The sequence below is a fragment of the Drosophila subpulchrella genome, chromosome 3L (assembly GCF_014743375.2).
Source record: "Drosophila subpulchrella strain 33 F10 #4 breed RU33 chromosome 3L, RU_Dsub_v1.1 Primary Assembly, whole genome shotgun sequence".
In the NCBI taxonomy this organism is placed as follows: domain Eukaryota; kingdom Metazoa; phylum Arthropoda; class Insecta; order Diptera; family Drosophilidae; genus Drosophila; species Drosophila subpulchrella.
In genome coordinates this window covers 19,578,256-19,593,465 of record NC_050612.1, presented here as the reverse complement: position 1 = coordinate 19,593,465, position 15,210 = coordinate 19,578,256, and the positions used below count along the sequence as shown (strand labels likewise).

Genomic DNA, 15,210 nt, shown 5'->3' with positions numbered 1-15,210 from the left:
TTAGTAGGCTGAAACGCTTGCTGTTTAATATTCTTTCCATCTGATAACCAAATTCTATTTCCTTTCAAGAGTATTCAATTTTCGAATTTTGGCCTTACCTCCTCCGTATAATCTCCCCTTTAACCGGGGCTTAATCAGCGACCGAGCAAATATTGCAGTGAAATTCCTGTTAAATCGCAATAAGTCGTAAGAATTTCGTTTCGTATTATTTCTTTTTATTGTTTAGAGGGCGTAATCACTACATACACATACACATACGAGTACGGAACTTAAATTATAAATGTCGTTTGCACTTTGGCTATATACAATTCCGCTGATTTGGCCGTGCGTGGAGCGCGGACACCCAGCCATCGTTAGTGGAACTACGGCTAGGACGTATAGAATATGCAACGAAAACACGATAAGATTGTCAGGCTACAGGATACTTAAAGTAGGTCGGAGCGTAGTCCAGAGACCTTGGTCTTGGTTCAGCTCTAACTAAGCAACTATATACAGGGTTTAAAGCACTTTCAACCACCCATTGTCCTTTGAGGACTATGTACAGTGCGTAAGATCCAAACGAAATCCGGACAAATAATTACTATCACAACCGAGAATCGATCCGAACGTCAGGCAGCAATCTTTACTGGCCACTGGCGGCAAGGGAATGCACCAGCATGGCGAAGCTGCTGATGAGAAAGATGCTCGCCGGCAGCGAGGACAGCATGCGGTAGTTCTCCTCCGTGTGCTCCCGCGTCTTCTTCTGCTTGATGACCCATCCCAAGCTGCGCTCCACAGCCCGCTTCCACTTGCCGTAGCGCTCCTTGCGCTCCACCTCTGTAGTGGTGGCCAGAAAGGTGTCATAGTGCACGTTCTCGTAGTAGCGCTTCTCGGGCTCGAACTGGCAGAGATCCACACCCTCTGCTTGGGCAGCACACATGGCAGCGCCGAAGGCTGTGGAGTCCATCAGCTGGGAGCGAAAGACTGGCAGCCCAATGGTGTCCGCCTGGAGCTGCATCAACAGGTTGTTCGTGGTCAGCTTGCCATCGGCATGGAGTTTGTTGATCTCGTAGCCGCACTCCTGATGCATGCACTCCAGGATGTCCCGGGTCTGGAAGCAGATGCTCTCCAGCGCAGCCCTCACTATGTGATTCTTCCGGGTGAACTGCGTCAGTCCAATGATAATACCGCGAGCATTCTGCCGCCAGTAGGGAGCATACAGTCCTGTGAAGGCGGGCACGAAGTACACATCCCCCGATGTGGGCACCATTTCAGCATACTTCTCCGCATCCCTGGAGTCCGGGAGGATGCGCACTTTATTTTGCAACCAGGAGAGCGCGTGTCCGGCTACCGAAACGGCTCCCTCAATGGCGTAGATCGTCGGTGCCTGGGGACCCAGTTTGTAGGCCACTGTGGTCAACAGTCCGTGCCTTGAGAAGACGGGCTTATCTCCCGTATTGCAGAGCAGGAAGCAGCCGGAGCGGTACGTGTTTTTCGTCTGACCAGGCTTTACGCACATCTGACCTAGAAGCGAGGCCTGTTGGTTTCCCATGATCCCGCTAAGGGTCATTCCACGCAGCGGACTTCGCTCCGAAGTGATCTTGCCAAAGACCTCCGAACAGCTGTGGATGGTGGGCAGCATATCCTCCTTGATGCCGAACGTTTTGAGCAGCACGGGATCCCAACTTTGGGTCTCCAGATTCATGAGCAGAGTGCGGGAAGCATTCGTCACGTCCGTGATGTGGAGTGCACCTGGGAATACAAGAATCAGGCAGTGAGTAATACGTTTTACAGGATAAAGAATTATATACGTTAATCCTCCAGGATAGGGAGGATTACTTACCATTTGTCAAGTTCCAGACGATCCAGCTGTCGACGGTGCCCGCCTTCGCCCGCCTCTCCCGGATGGCCTGTCGTACCTCGGGCACATTGTCCCGCAGCCAGCGGATCTTCAGGGCCGAGAAGTACGTGGAGATAGGCAGGCCAGTGCTGCTGCGAAAGTGGTTCGGGTCCTGGACCTTGGCCACGATCTGCTCCACTGTAGTGCTGGTGCGGATGTCCTTCCACAGGAGCGCATTGTACAGTGGCTTGCCGGTAACCGCATCCCAGACGATTGTCGTCTCACGCTGGTTCGTGATGCCCACGGTGGCGATGTCGCTGGCGGAGAAGCCCAGCTCGGGCAGCTGCTTGATGGCCTCCTCGGCGCACTTGTTGATCGAGGCCATCATCTCCATCGGATCCTGCTCGTACCAGCCATCCTGGGGCGTGATCACGCCCAGCTCCACCCGGTGTGCGGCGATCTCCTTGAAGTCCGGCGTTGTGTAGATAGAGAAGCCAATGGTCTTGGTGCCCTCATCGATGACTCCGACCAGGCCGGTGTGCTGGATGAGCGACTGCTTGCGCAGCTCCTTGCTACGGAAAGGCACATCCGCACTCGAGTGGGGTAAGTTCTTGCCCTCGGTCATGCTGCCTGCAAGATTGGAAACCGATTAGATAAGCTAGTTGCATAATAATGGGTTGTGAAATGGGTTTAAATACAATGTTTATAAATAAAATGCTTGTGATTATCACTAAAACGTCTTAACCTACAATTTCAGTAGACATATAGCTTAAATAACTATCGTTTATGACTTGTAAATTATTAAGGAATGATAAAGAGCTATAAAGACCATAAATATTTTATTATCTAATAGCCATATTTTTCTGTCGCCTATTAAATGACACCTCGAAAAACCTAAAAGCTTAAAACTAACGCTTGCAAGGTACTTCCGTTGGAGGTCCAACCAACATTTCAAGCCCAATAACCATAAAATCATTTGGCGATAACGATCTTGATAAAGTTGAAAGGCTGTGAAGAGCAATCATCGCTTCATATCACCTAGTATATGACACATAGGCACTCCCTACAGTATTTTCAACACCCCGGTCCCCGGCTCTTTATTTGCCATTCACACTTCCATGGAGACCTGTGGACATATGGACATTGTGGACCTGCCGAGCGATATGATCTGAAATGGACATGTGTGCATACACGAGTACGTTGTACTCGAGCACTTGTTTGGCCATTGTTTGACTTTGTACCCGCCAGGCCCGTTGGGGGCTGGATTCCCATTCCCATTCCGAATCTAATGGTCGAGCCCTCTTCCCACTCTCACAAAGAAACACAATTCTTGTTGACGCCAACAACTTATCGCTCGGATTTGGAGCTCCCCCTCTCTAAACGGGGGCCAGAAACTGGAATACATAAATTATGGTAAACTACCGATTCGTGATTGCGGCCCCTGCGACAAGGTCAAGTGCTCGGGGCAGAGATAAGACCCTAATGATCGAGTGCACTGGGTGATTTGCCGGACTACATATATGTAGGTTTTTATTTGCACCGGTAGGTTAGCTGATTCAGATTTACGTTCGAAAACTTTCCACAGTTTCCTGGCTTTCCAGATTCATCTGATCTTCAGGTTATTTTACTTGGGGACATTTTTGAAAGTCCGTTTTGTTTTTTATGGCTGCGAACTTTCGTTAGGCACTATTCTCTGATAAGCAGCTATCGATACACGATCCATAAACTGTTATGTTACCAGGAATCGTAGATTAGATATGGAAAGCACCATTTTAGTGGGCTGATCGAGTAATATTTGCCGACCCACTTGCTGGGAACATTCAAATAAAAACCATTAAAGAATTAATTTACGTTCGTTTCAACTACAAAGGATAATTTACGATATCTACGATTACAATTAACAATATACGATAACTTCGATAACGATTAATGATATTTGATGAGTTGTTTGACATTGCATTGTTGGCTCCTCACTTTTGATATTCGATTGTTGATTATAGGGCTGCTGATAACACACTTGTTTAAATATTTTTAAAATTAAAAGAGTACGCCGGGCGGTAAGTGGAAAGTTAAAGAGAAAGGAATTGATCGAAAGAGAGAAATAAAGCGCGACGAATAAAAACACAACCGACCGCAACGAGCGCCAAAATGTATCTGAAAGTCGAAAATCAAACGATTCGAAGGCGCGGCAGCGCAATGAAAAGCTTTTAGTATTCGACCATTTATTGGATGTGTGGATGGGTATTCGGACTGGGCAAATCGACTACCGACTACTACTACCCATCGACCAGACCCAATAAAACCGGCAGTAGCAACAACATACATAGCTGATAGCTGATAAGACAAGCCGCCAAAGAGCGGCGATGTCTGGGTCGGTGGGTGGATGTGTATGTGGATTAGGGGGTCGATTGGTGGGTGGTGGTGGAGGCATAGTGGGCCGGTGGGGGTGGTGCTGCCGTAGACGCTCCTCGGTGCAATAAACTGCCAACTGGTTGGGACAGACGCCGGCAGCCTTGGCATTTAAAAACACGCATTTGCATTTCTCCCCAGACGGATATAACCCGGTACAGTGGGTCTATTGTATTGTAAGTGGAACCAATTATACTAAAATAAATATTTTTTAACTCCAATTATATTGCAAGTGGCAATTAAAGTACAATATAAACCACTTAAACGTAAAGGTTAATAGCTTTTTTCCACCTTGCCAAGAAACAGAATACATTTTCCTAATTCAAATGTCAAATAAATCACAGAGATAGAAAGCATAAGAAAGCTCCAAGTCATAAATCTTAAAATAGCAGAAAAGATCTCAAATTTTCAGAGAACACAAAAAGGTATCGCTTTGAATTCGCCCTATCAATAGTGGAAAAATACAAATTTGTCTGGATCCAATCTCAAGAAATTTCGAAAATGATAATGCTACAACAATCGAAAAATACTTAACAGAACTGACGTGTCAATAGGTAATGATCAAGGGATATAATCTCTGTAACCACTGTAAATTGTTAGTTAAGCCTCTCTAATGAATTGCAATTAGGGATCGTTGGGGAATCTTTATAGCTGCGATTTGCATAGAATAGCATCCAATTTTCCTACAATTATGCACACGTAATAATGTCTCATTTCAGGGGCGGAAATTATTCCACTGAACTTTTCGCACACACATAAATTCTTCAGACAATCCGCATACGCATTCAGCTCATACGTAAAGACCGGGCTATTTAAAGATACAACAAATATTAGAAATATTCCATTGAGGGGCAAACAAATAAAACAAACGGAATTCATGTGACATCTTCAAGAGCATGCCAAGAAAACGAAATAAAGCAAAATGCAAATGATTGTATTTAAATATTTGCATCCATTAAGCAAAAAGGGGGAGTGTGTTCCACCGTTTATTCGTTTGTTATATAAACACCGATCTAGAGTTAATGAAATCGACTTCATTAAAGCCAAATGTCACTGTGACAATATATACAATATACATGTGCCATGTGTGTTGGCCCACAAACGAAAGCAATTTGGTCCGAGTTGATGGCCTTAAGTAGGGAATTGATGGTTCAGTTGGGGTATACGAGGAATACGGTGCTATTAGAGTGTCAGTGTAAATATTCGAGTTTAAAAATGAATCATAAGAATTAAATAAAAAACAAGCATATTTTTGACCACAAATAAACTTTTCTTAAGAGACAACATTATTTAAAATGTTTTTACTAGCTGATTTTCTATAGTTTTGGAACCACAGGGTATTTCTAAATCGACTTGACCATTGACCACCATGATAATGAATTGTATTTCCTTGATGTGCAAATTTTGTTTACCCTGTTTATATATGTACAAAGTGGGAGTGTATATCTTTGTAGAACCTATTTAAGTCATTGTAAATTATCGTATTATTATTGGCCTGCAATTTCAGTCACAATATCAGAGTTACATATACTGGAAATTATCAAATAGACGAATGAGATTTTCTTTATTTGCATATCGCTTTATGCTTTTTTTGTTCTCTTTTATAAATCGTGTAATTCGAGTGCAAGTAGTGCAATAAATAATTACATCAGGGGTACAAAGGTTCACTAAACTTTTCGCACCTACATGCATAAATTAAATTACTCATACGACCTGTAGACTATATATGTATAGCTGGCTTATCACAATCATATTGTATCGTATGACTAAATTTCTCACACGAAATGATTGCAGGAATATTTGTTGCTGTTGATAAGGCCTGTTTTTTGTTGTGATTGCATTTTATTGCTGGGTGTGCTGATGTTTTTGTTAAGTCAATCTTTAATTGCAATGCAAAAGGGGGAGAGATGGAGGTTATTGAACATGTAATGAAATTCTCAGTCACGTCAGGTCAAAGGTCACCCGATTATCAAGCTTTTCAGGCGCCATCTAATTATTTAATCATCTAGTTGCATGTAGAATAATGTGCACACGTTTTCGAGAGAGGGTTGTTGATAGAGAAACTTAAGAGCTTTTACAGGCTGAAAAAATATTTACTATATTTTTTTTTTATTTAGCTGATAATGAAAACATCATTATACAATAAATCAATAAAACTAACATTGAGGGTTTTGGAGTATATTATTATATTATTTTTATTGATTCACATGGCATTCAGATAAATTATTCGTATCTGTTTTTTTTATTATTTGGGGTTGTCGTTAATGTTTTTACCATTATTTGTTGCATTGATTTAAGAATTGAATTTTTAATTTGTATGTATGATTATAATTTTAGGTTTGCGATATTAATACTTCGTTAAATAATTATATTAACACAATCACTTTGTGATCTTAGTTTTGTTTAGTGTACATTCAGACACACCTATATTTATAATTTTCTTTAGCACTTGCCTGCAATTAGTTACGTAAACTTAAATTGCAAAAATATTTAGAAAATAAACTGCACCTTTTGCTTCCGTATTGGCGATCTCACTGCGTCGAATGTTGGCGTTTGAATGGGTATATTTATCGAGCTGAACAACAAAAGCATACAAATCGTGTAATGATCGAAAGGGGGAGGTAAAGTGGGCGGAAACGTGGCCCACTCACGTGGTTTTTCAGCACGAACAACAAAATAATCAATATTACAACAGACGTCGGCTGCTGCCTACGTCACCAGTGGGACAAGCCCCTTGAAAGCTGCATTCTGATTGGTCCAACGCCCCGTGACGTCACAAATAGGTAAAAGCACAACAAAGCTACGTAATGTGCACTTGTACAACCCATAATTTAACCTCAATCACTAAATTTAGGCTCTAATTAACAAAGTAGCTCGTCTTTCAATTAACACATTTCTTAAAAAGCTTTAATTAACAGAATATTAAGTAATAAAAACACACAAAAAGCCAAACACGTGCCGGCACAAGGCAAAACTCACCCACATTTGCACTGCCCTAACTTGATTCTAAGTTGAGCTGGTCAATAGCGATAAGCCTAAATGTCCGACATTAAGTCGGCACACTTTATTTGCAGGATAAATAACATTTTATGGCCTTTTTGCGGTTTTATCACTTTGCAACCGCGGACGAGCCTCTTTTTCTCTAACTCAACGAAAGCACTAAAAAATACCAACTGCTTGAGTGCTGCCAGATGGGCGGAATTTAATGGCAGTCCGTTGCGAACTATCGAATTTGGCCAATCGATTACCAAGAGCGCGCATTCAAATTTAAATAAAAAGTTAATTGTAATAGTAAGCCAATAGAAATAGCTATGTAACTCTTTAAAAATTAAAAAATTCCTATAAGTCCATTACTTATACGACTATATGATGAGTAAATATATATACAACAAATAAGAACGACGTAATCTTGAGTTATCGCCGAATATGTTAAAAAACAAAACAGTTTTAAACGTTTCGGATCCAACTTATATATGTACCTTTTTGTTTAACATTTTTTAAACTTGAAGACTTGTTTGTTTTGTTCAAGAAAACCTACCTTTACTGTGTTGCAAAATTCTTTAACTACCTCTAAAGTAAATACTGGGTAACGAACGTGCTGTTTCAAAAATATCATACATTTGCATAATATTTTCTGTTGGCAAAGAAATTACAAAATGTATAAATGTTTATCAGGGAGCAGCAATGACACATTGGAGATATTTTACTCAAGTGATCGTTCTGCGCCTGGCATTTGTTGCGCCAGTTTAGTTCAGTCCGTTCCTTAATGTTATAACGCTCCGTAAAAGCAAAGTTTGGTTCGGATTTATCAGTAGCTAATTACTGTGAGGTGTGAAAAGCGTTAAATTAAGCAAACAAAGCATAGATAAGAACTGTGCGTAGCTACAGACAGAGAAAAGCTGAGTAAAGGTGTTGAAATTCTGTCAAAAAATAGTTAGCCCTGATCTTAAAGGAATCCAGTTATGTATGACATACCATAGTGACACCCATTTCTTATCACCGCTCTTCAAAATCCAAAAGGAATGCCGCGGTTCAGTTGCTATCAGTGCGACTTTCAAATGTTTGAAGTTTAACGAATTCCGTAATTCGTATTTCGAGTTTTGTGTTTTTTATTGAGACCCGAATCGAACGGCTATGACTATGCCTATCACTCGGTTACCGATAAGTGGCGACTATCAGCAGGCAGATTAAGTGCCAGTTTTATCAGTCCGCTGGCGAGTAAGGGAGTCCAAGGGGTATCCCATAGCGCCTAGCCAGTCGCCATGGGCAGTCGAGCGGCAGAGGAACCCATTCCCGTTCTTAGTCCGGCCAACCTTACCCTCGAGGAGCGCCTGGGATTGGGCCAGGAATACGACTGGGACTGGAGTGGCACTCTGGTCCAGAGCTGGGAGTCCCTGCTGCTGATCCTGACCACCTTCTGGTGCATCCTCCTGGCCAGAGTGGTGACGCAAAGGCTGCGTCTCCATGGCTCCCCCAGTCTCTGCTATGCGGTGGAGTTCGCCCTGGTCATCCTGCCCTGCATTCTGCTCGTTACAGTAGCCGTCGATTATAGCAGCTACATTGGAGTGGTGATCTTCGTGGTGACCTTGTGGTTCCTGCGGAGGAGTAGGGCCTTGGAACTGGCTCGAACACGCAGCCAGTTCGATTTGGGTGGCAATCGACCCATGGCCCTGTCCGTTCTGCGTGCCCTCACCCACCTGATCACCGCCATCTGCATCCTGGCCATCGACTTTGGCAGCTTCTATAGACCCTATCGGAAGAGCAGGCAGTATGGAGCCAAGCTAATGGATACTGGCATTGGTCTGTTCGTATTCACCATGGCCATGGTGTCCCGGAGGTCCAGGCACTTGTCGGATCTCCGGAGGAGTGTGACATACTCAGCCATGCCTCTGATCCTCTTGGGATTGGCTCGCACTGTGGCCATTTTGACACTGGGCTATGGACAGGATGCTCACGAGTACGGGCAGCATCTGAATGCCTTCTTTACCCTGGGATTTACCAAGTTCCTGGGAGCTATGGTCAGTCTTCTGGCTCGCAGGGATCTGCATTTGCTGCCTCTGGGTTTAGGTAGTGGATAAACCCATGTTTTCTTGAACTTGGTAACTTAGTACTTGATCTTCTAGGTCTCTTGCTGATTCATCAGTTTGGCCTGAGTTTCCTGGGCATCTCCGACTATGTGATGAATGAGGATGTGGAGCGTTCCAATCTGTTCAATGCGAATCGCGAGGGTCTAGTCTCCTTGCCAGGATTTGTGGCTTTGTACTTGCTGTCCATTTATGTGAATCGCTGGATGGTGGCCTCCAGTCTGCTCAGCTACTCCGAGTTGATCAGGAAGCTGCGGCGTCTCTTCTATCTGGTGCTGATCCTCTGGAACTTGTTCGTCATCTGTGCCTACGCAATAGGAATCTCCCGAGTGATCTGCAATCTTGGCTATGTCATATGGATGCTGGCCATCGGGTGCACCACTTTGTGGGCCAGCTTTGGAGCCATAGACCTTGTGATCAACAGTGTGATGCCTTGGGAAGCGAATCCCTCAGAGGATCAGGAGAAGGGTCTGCTGACAGGAGATTCTCCGGCAAAGGGAAGGGATAGGTCCATTGTTCCATTTACCATTAATCAGGCCCTCAACCAAAACGGATTGACTTTCTTCCTGGTGGCCAATGTATTAACCGGTGGGGTGAACATATTCCTCAAGCCAGAAGATCGCTCCAACTTTGAGTCCGTGGTCATCCTGCTAGTCTACATGTTCCTGGGCACTAAAATGGCCCACGAATTGCTGAAGAGGGGAATTCGATTGGCCTAATATGCACTTTGTCTTTCTGTGATTTAAATGAATTTAGTGTTAATATATTACTAGTAATATTTGTAACAAGTATACTATTTATAATAGTGATACAATGTGGAACTTTAATTGGGGTCTCCTTTATGGCATGGCTTTTCTCTATCTTTATGGTCTTGCCACCCAACTTATTGGTTTGATAAGCTTGTTTAACTATCCCCGCAATTTGTGACTTTCGTAAATCGATTAGGTGTCATATTGGACAGTTATTTATTTTATTTGGGCTGGACTACTTTTTGAAAGGTGGCCTTATAAATATATCAGATATCAGTTGACAGTAAACGCAATCTACAATTTATAAGTGATTGCATACTCTGACCTTCTTATAATTAATAATCTATAAAATTAAGTGAACATGCTCTATAAATTTCAAAATAGATATGTTTGTTTTAAGATCTTCAATTTATAAATATAAACATAAATAGATATTCTATTTTATTCATCGGTATTTGAAAGATCCGCCTTCGATAACATACAGGTGCTTCGATAGCAAAATGTGGCAACAGGTTCTTCTCCACCATTTACCACAAATACCAATTAAACCACTTTATGGCCACAAAACAGGCTTTGTATTTTAGCCAGCTGAGCAGTGCGTGGCTATAATATAAACCCATCCAAACTGTACTTGAAGTCGCCATGGGAACCATTTCGTTTGGTTGCCACAGCAAATGCTGAAAAATAGTTAAAGGAAAGACAGGTGCAATTTTAGCCCAAAGATGTTTGTTTATCTCAGCAAAAAGGTAGGTATTGCCTTAGTTTAAGGTGGATAAATAATAACTTATAAGGCCTTGATCCCTAGATTGCCATACCCAACAATGTCAAGCTCAATTGCATTGCCTGGAACAAAGAGGAGGGCTATATTGCAGTGGCCGGCACGGATGGACTGCTCAAGGTCCTGAAGTTGGATCAGGGTAAGTCTGCAAGATCTGGGTTTGAAGAAGGTACCTACTAACAGGTAGTATCTATCTACTTGTTTTGAGTACTTTGCAGTCTACCATTTCGGTTTATCACCCGCTCTTAATCTCTCCAACTAGTGTGTATACGATTTAATGAAATATTTTATTAATGTCAAGATCAAGATATACAGTTCTGAAAAATGATTAATACAAGTGTAAACCCTCGCGTCCCAATTAATTAACCTATAACTATCAACATGACTATACCACAACTGAAATTAAACATACTTGAAATATTAATCTTCAATCTTTAGCTTCACCCAATGGCCAAAATAAAGGTGGCCTGGCCGCCGTCTCCAATCTGTCCATGAACCAAACGCTGGATGGTCACAAGGAGTCGGTGAGGGTGGTCACCTGGAACGATGCCCAGCAGAAGCTGACCTCCTCGGACACGGACGGGGTGATCATGGTGTGGATGCTGTACAAGGGATCCTGGTACGAGGAGATGACCAACGACAGGAAAAAGTCCACGGTGGCCAGCATGAGTTGGACCTCGGATGGCTCTAGAATCTGCATTGTCTACGAGGATGGCGCCATTATAGTGGGTTCCGTGGATGGCAATCGCATCTTTGGCAAGGAGCTCAAGGGAACTCATCTGACTGGTGTTCAATGGAGTCCGGATAATCGACTCATCCTGTTTGCCTTGGCCAACGGGGAGTGTCATCTGTACGATAACCAAGGGAACTTTGCTGTGAGTAGATAAGATATTTTTTCTTTATCCAACTCAATTTGATTCTTTCAATCCAGATGAAGCTACACATCCAGTGTGTGAGCATTACTGGGGGTTCCTCCTCCAGGGGGCATCGCATAGCCAGCATCTGCTGGTTCAGTGGCAGGATGCCCCAGAGTCGGAAACGTCCTGTTTTGGCCATTTGCTATGAGAACGGAAGGGTGCAGATCATGAGGAACGAAAATGATGATGGTGGGCTATGATACGGTCTCCGAATATTAAAATCTAACCCAATCCAACTCTATTACAGCCCCCACAATCTTCGATACTGGGATGCGCAACGTGGACGCCAAGTGGAACCATGATGGCACGGTTTTGGCCATTTGTGGAACCACCTTGGATACGGTAACCCCTCCTCCGCAGCGTGACTCCAACCAGGTGTGCTTCTACTCGCCGCTGGGCAGGATCTATAGGACCCTCAAAGTTCCAGGTACCGATATCACCTCGCTCAGTTGGGAGGGTAAATCCCTTCGCATCGCCATGGCCGTGGATTCGTTCATCTACTTTGCCAACATTCGACCCGACTACATCTGGTGTTACTTCGAGAAGACTGTGGTTTTCCTGAACAGTGGCTCTGTTTCCAGAGACTCGCCCATGAGTGTGATCACCTTCTGGAACACCGTCTCGAATCAGAGTTTCCTCAAGGAGGTGGAGCCCACTTTGTGCCTGGCCTCCAGTAGTGAGCACTGCGTCCTGGGAGTGGAGTGTGTTAGTAGTAATATCAAGGAGATTGCTTTGAGTACCCTGGAGAATCGAAGTAATCCTGCGGATGACAGGGTTTACCAGTTGTTGCTTTGTAACTCCATTGGAACCACTGTGGATTGTGAGTACTAAGGAGGTTACTATAAGATCATTCCAATTTAACACCTTTTATTTCAGCAAAGTACACGGATATCCGACCCTGTTTTGTGGGCATCAACTCGAGCTATGTGGCCATAGCCTCCCAGGAGGAGATCCTCATCTGGCATTACCACACCCCCAAGGTGGGTTCTTCAGGTTCTCTACCCCGGTATCTTAACTATCCTTTTTCTCCAGAGTGCCTCCACCCTGCACAATGTGAAGGCCCGCAAGGAGAAGCGTTTCCACATCGATGACACTCCTACTGGAGTGGAGATGGCCAAGGATTTGATGCTGAGCAGTAGTGATGGTCACTCCACACAGCGTGGGATTAGTGATCCTATCTGTGCACTGGCCCTATCCGAGAAGCTGCTGTTAGTGGCCAGGGAATCAGGAGCCATCAACGAGTACAGCATAGCCAATGTGGCTCTAAGGAATCGCCACCTGATGAACTCAAAGGTCTACAAGATGGCCATTAACTGCAATTCCACGTGGGTAGTTACTTAGTCCCTTGAAATCTGTACTATATAAACTAACCCTTAGTCGTGCTGCCATCATCGATCATATGGGAGTGATGACCCTCCTCGACCTGGATGACAATAGGGAAACCCAACTCAACTTCAGTCGGGTGGAGAGAAAGGACGTTTGGGCCGTGAGTTGGGCCAAGGACAACCCCCTGCTCTTGGCTCTGATGGAGAAGACGCGCATGTACATTTTCCGAGGCAACGATCCCGAGGAGCCCGTCTCCTGCTCCGGCTACATCTGCACCTTTGAGGACCTGGAGATCACCAGTGTGCTCCTGGATGACATCATCAGCGTGGGTGAACTGCAGAACTCATCGCATATTATCCAGCTGAGGGTGAAGTCCCTGCGGGATACCGACGATCTTCTGGAGCACGTGGGTCTGGAGGATGCCAAGCAGTTCATCGAGGACAATCCGCATCCGAGACTCTGGAGATTGCTAGCTGAGTCTGCTCTGAAGAAACTGGAACTGGAGACGGCGGAGAACGCCTTTGTGCGGTGTGCCCACTATCCAGGGATCAAGTTGGTCAAGAGACTGAGAACCATCCACTCAAATGAGCTCCAGAGGGCGGAGATCTCTGCGTTCTACGGGGAGTTTGAGGAGGCGGAGAAGCTCTATCTGGATGCAGATCGTCGGGATCTGGCCATAGAGCTGCGCATGACCCTCTGCGATTGGTTCCGCGTCGTCCAGCTGTACAGAATGGGAGGATCGGGTGTGTCCGACCAGCAAATGGAGGTTGCCTGGCGGGAGATTGGCCACCACTTTGCGAATCTGCGCTCCTGGGAAAGTGCCAGGGAGTACTACGAGAAGTCGCACTATCTGGAGGGCTACATGGAGGCCCTGTACCACCTGGAGCAGTTTGACGATTTGGAAAAGTGCGTTGAACGGCTGCCGGAGAAGAGCCCCCTGCTCCCGAAGCTGGCTGAGATGCTGGCCTCCGTGGGCATGTGCTCGGAGGCAGTTCAAGCCCATCTGCGCTTCGGTGACCAGAAGGCGGCCGTCTCCACCTGCGTGAATCTCCGCCAGTGGGGCGAGGCGGTGGAGCTGGCCCAGAGATTCCAGCTGCCCCAGGTGCAAACGCTGATAGCCAAGCATGCGGCCCAGTTGCTCCAGGAGGGACGGCTCAAGGAGGCCATCGAGATGCAGCGGAATGCCGGACGCCATCTGGATGCAGCTCGTCTGCTTTCCCAAATGGCGGAGCGGGAGCAGGAGAGGCGGGCTCCCCTGCTGAGGATCAAGAAGCTCTATGTGCTGGCTGCTCTCTTGGCGGAGGAGCACCTGAAGGCGGTGGCCACGCCGGAAATTGACTACGCCAGCGGCAGGAACACCCTGCTGGACTCCATTGCCCTGGAGGATGCGGCCGCCATTGAGAGACTGTGGCACTGCGCCGAGGCCTACCACTTCATGCTCCTGGCACAGAGGCAACTCCGCTTCGGGATTATCCACAGTGCGGTGGTCACAGCGGTGAGGCTGCGGGACTACGAGGACGTACTGCCTCCGGAGCACATCTACAGCCTGTTGGCCCTGGCCAGCTGTGCGGATCGGGCTTTTGGCACCTGCTCCAAGGCCTTTATGCAGCTGGAGCAACTGGGTCACCTGCCGGAGGCTACCCTTTCAAAATACGAGGAGCTGGCAGCAGGGATCTTCGCCAAGTACGATCCGGAGGATAGCGCTGGCGAGAAGGTGGACTGCTATTCCTGCGGAGTGCCAGTGCCTGATAGGTTGGTATTGTGTCATTATAAGGAAAACCCCTAGTATTAATGGATTCTTTTTAGCTCACCTGCTTGCCCGGAGTGCAATGCCCGATTTCCCGCATGCATTTCCTCCGGAAAACCCATCACCCAGCCCACGAACAACATATGGATCTGCACCACCTGCCACCACTGTGCTGCTCCCACAGAGATCTCACGGCACCGCACTTGCCCACTGTGCCACAGTTTGATTGTGTCCATGACGGTGGAAATCTAAGAAATTACTTAGGATTTTAGTATTACTCACACAGCTAGATCCCCTTGGGTCAGGCTATTGTCTCAGTAAATAAATAAATATTTTATTTAAGGATTTCTTTTAAATGCTTTCTTTTTTCATTTTAGTCTG

At 45.4% G+C, this 15,210-nt stretch overlaps 3 protein-coding genes across 4 annotated transcripts; 2 read left to right on the top strand and 1 right to left on the bottom strand.

Moving 5' to 3' along the window:
* Positions 1–193: 193 nt before the first annotated feature.
* Positions 194–7,376, bottom strand: LOC119554042 (glycerol kinase). 2 transcript variants are annotated; one of them, XM_037864773.1, is made up of 3 exons: positions 7,208–7,376; positions 1,823–2,449; positions 194–1,731 (listed from the first exon to the last, which is right to left on the bottom strand). In XM_037864773.1, exons 2-3 carry the CDS (start codon positions 2,442–2,444, stop codon positions 623–625), a joined length of 1,731 nt encoding a protein of 576 aa, XP_037720701.1. In that variant the 5' UTR covers positions 2,445–2,449; positions 7,208–7,376; the 3' UTR covers positions 194–622. The 2 variants fall into 2 exon arrangements, with proteins under 2 accessions (XP_037720701.1, XP_037720700.1); XM_037864772.1 differs by lacking the exon at positions 7,208–7,376 and adding an exon at positions 3,794–3,969.
* A 672-nt stretch (positions 7,377–8,048) lies between these two features.
* LOC119553517 (uncharacterized protein At4g17910) lies at positions 8,049–10,315 on the top strand. Its single transcript, XM_037863940.1, has 2 exons — positions 8,049–9,295; positions 9,352–10,315. Exons 1-2 carry the CDS (start codon positions 8,491–8,493, stop codon positions 10,029–10,031), a joined length of 1,485 nt encoding a protein of 494 aa, XP_037719868.1. The 5' UTR covers positions 8,049–8,490; the 3' UTR covers positions 10,032–10,315.
* Positions 10,316–10,547: 232 nt separating this feature from the next.
* On the top strand, positions 10,548–15,115 carry LOC119553307 (WD repeat-containing protein 35). The gene is made up of 9 exons (XM_037863633.1): positions 10,548–10,807; positions 10,867–10,978; positions 11,278–11,714; positions 11,771–11,945; positions 12,004–12,576; positions 12,633–12,736; positions 12,789–13,081; positions 13,134–14,834; positions 14,889–15,115. Exons 1-9 carry the CDS (start codon positions 10,784–10,786, stop codon positions 15,079–15,081), a joined length of 3,612 nt encoding a protein of 1,203 aa, XP_037719561.1. The 5' UTR covers positions 10,548–10,783; the 3' UTR covers positions 15,082–15,115.
* Positions 15,116–15,210: the final 95 nt, after the last annotated feature.

Coding starts and splice junctions, on each gene's coding strand:
- LOC119554042 (XM_037864773.1), bottom strand. CDS start 2,444: ATGACCGAGGGCAAGAACTTACCCCACTCGAGTGCGGATGTGCCTTTC. Junction 1,732..1,822: donor CGTCTGGAACTTGACAAATG/GTAAGTAATCCT, acceptor TTGTATTCCCAG/GTGCACTCCACATCACGGAC.
- LOC119553307 (XM_037863633.1), top strand. CDS start 10,784: ATGTTTGTTTATCTCAGCAAAAAG. Junction 12,577..12,632: donor CATTGGAACCACTGTGGATT/GTGAGTACTAAG, acceptor CTTTTATTTCAG/CAAAGTACACGGATATCCGA. Junction 14,835..14,888: donor GGAGTGCCAGTGCCTGATAG/GTTGGTATTGTG, acceptor GATTCTTTTTAG/CTCACCTGCTTGCCCGGAGT.
- LOC119553517 (XM_037863940.1), top strand. CDS start 8,491: ATGGGCAGTCGAGCGGCAGAGGAACCCATTCCCGTTCTTAGTCCGGCC. Junction 9,296..9,351: donor TTTGCTGCCTCTGGGTTTAG/GTAGTGGATAAA, acceptor TTGATCTTCTAG/GTCTCTTGCTGATTCATCAG.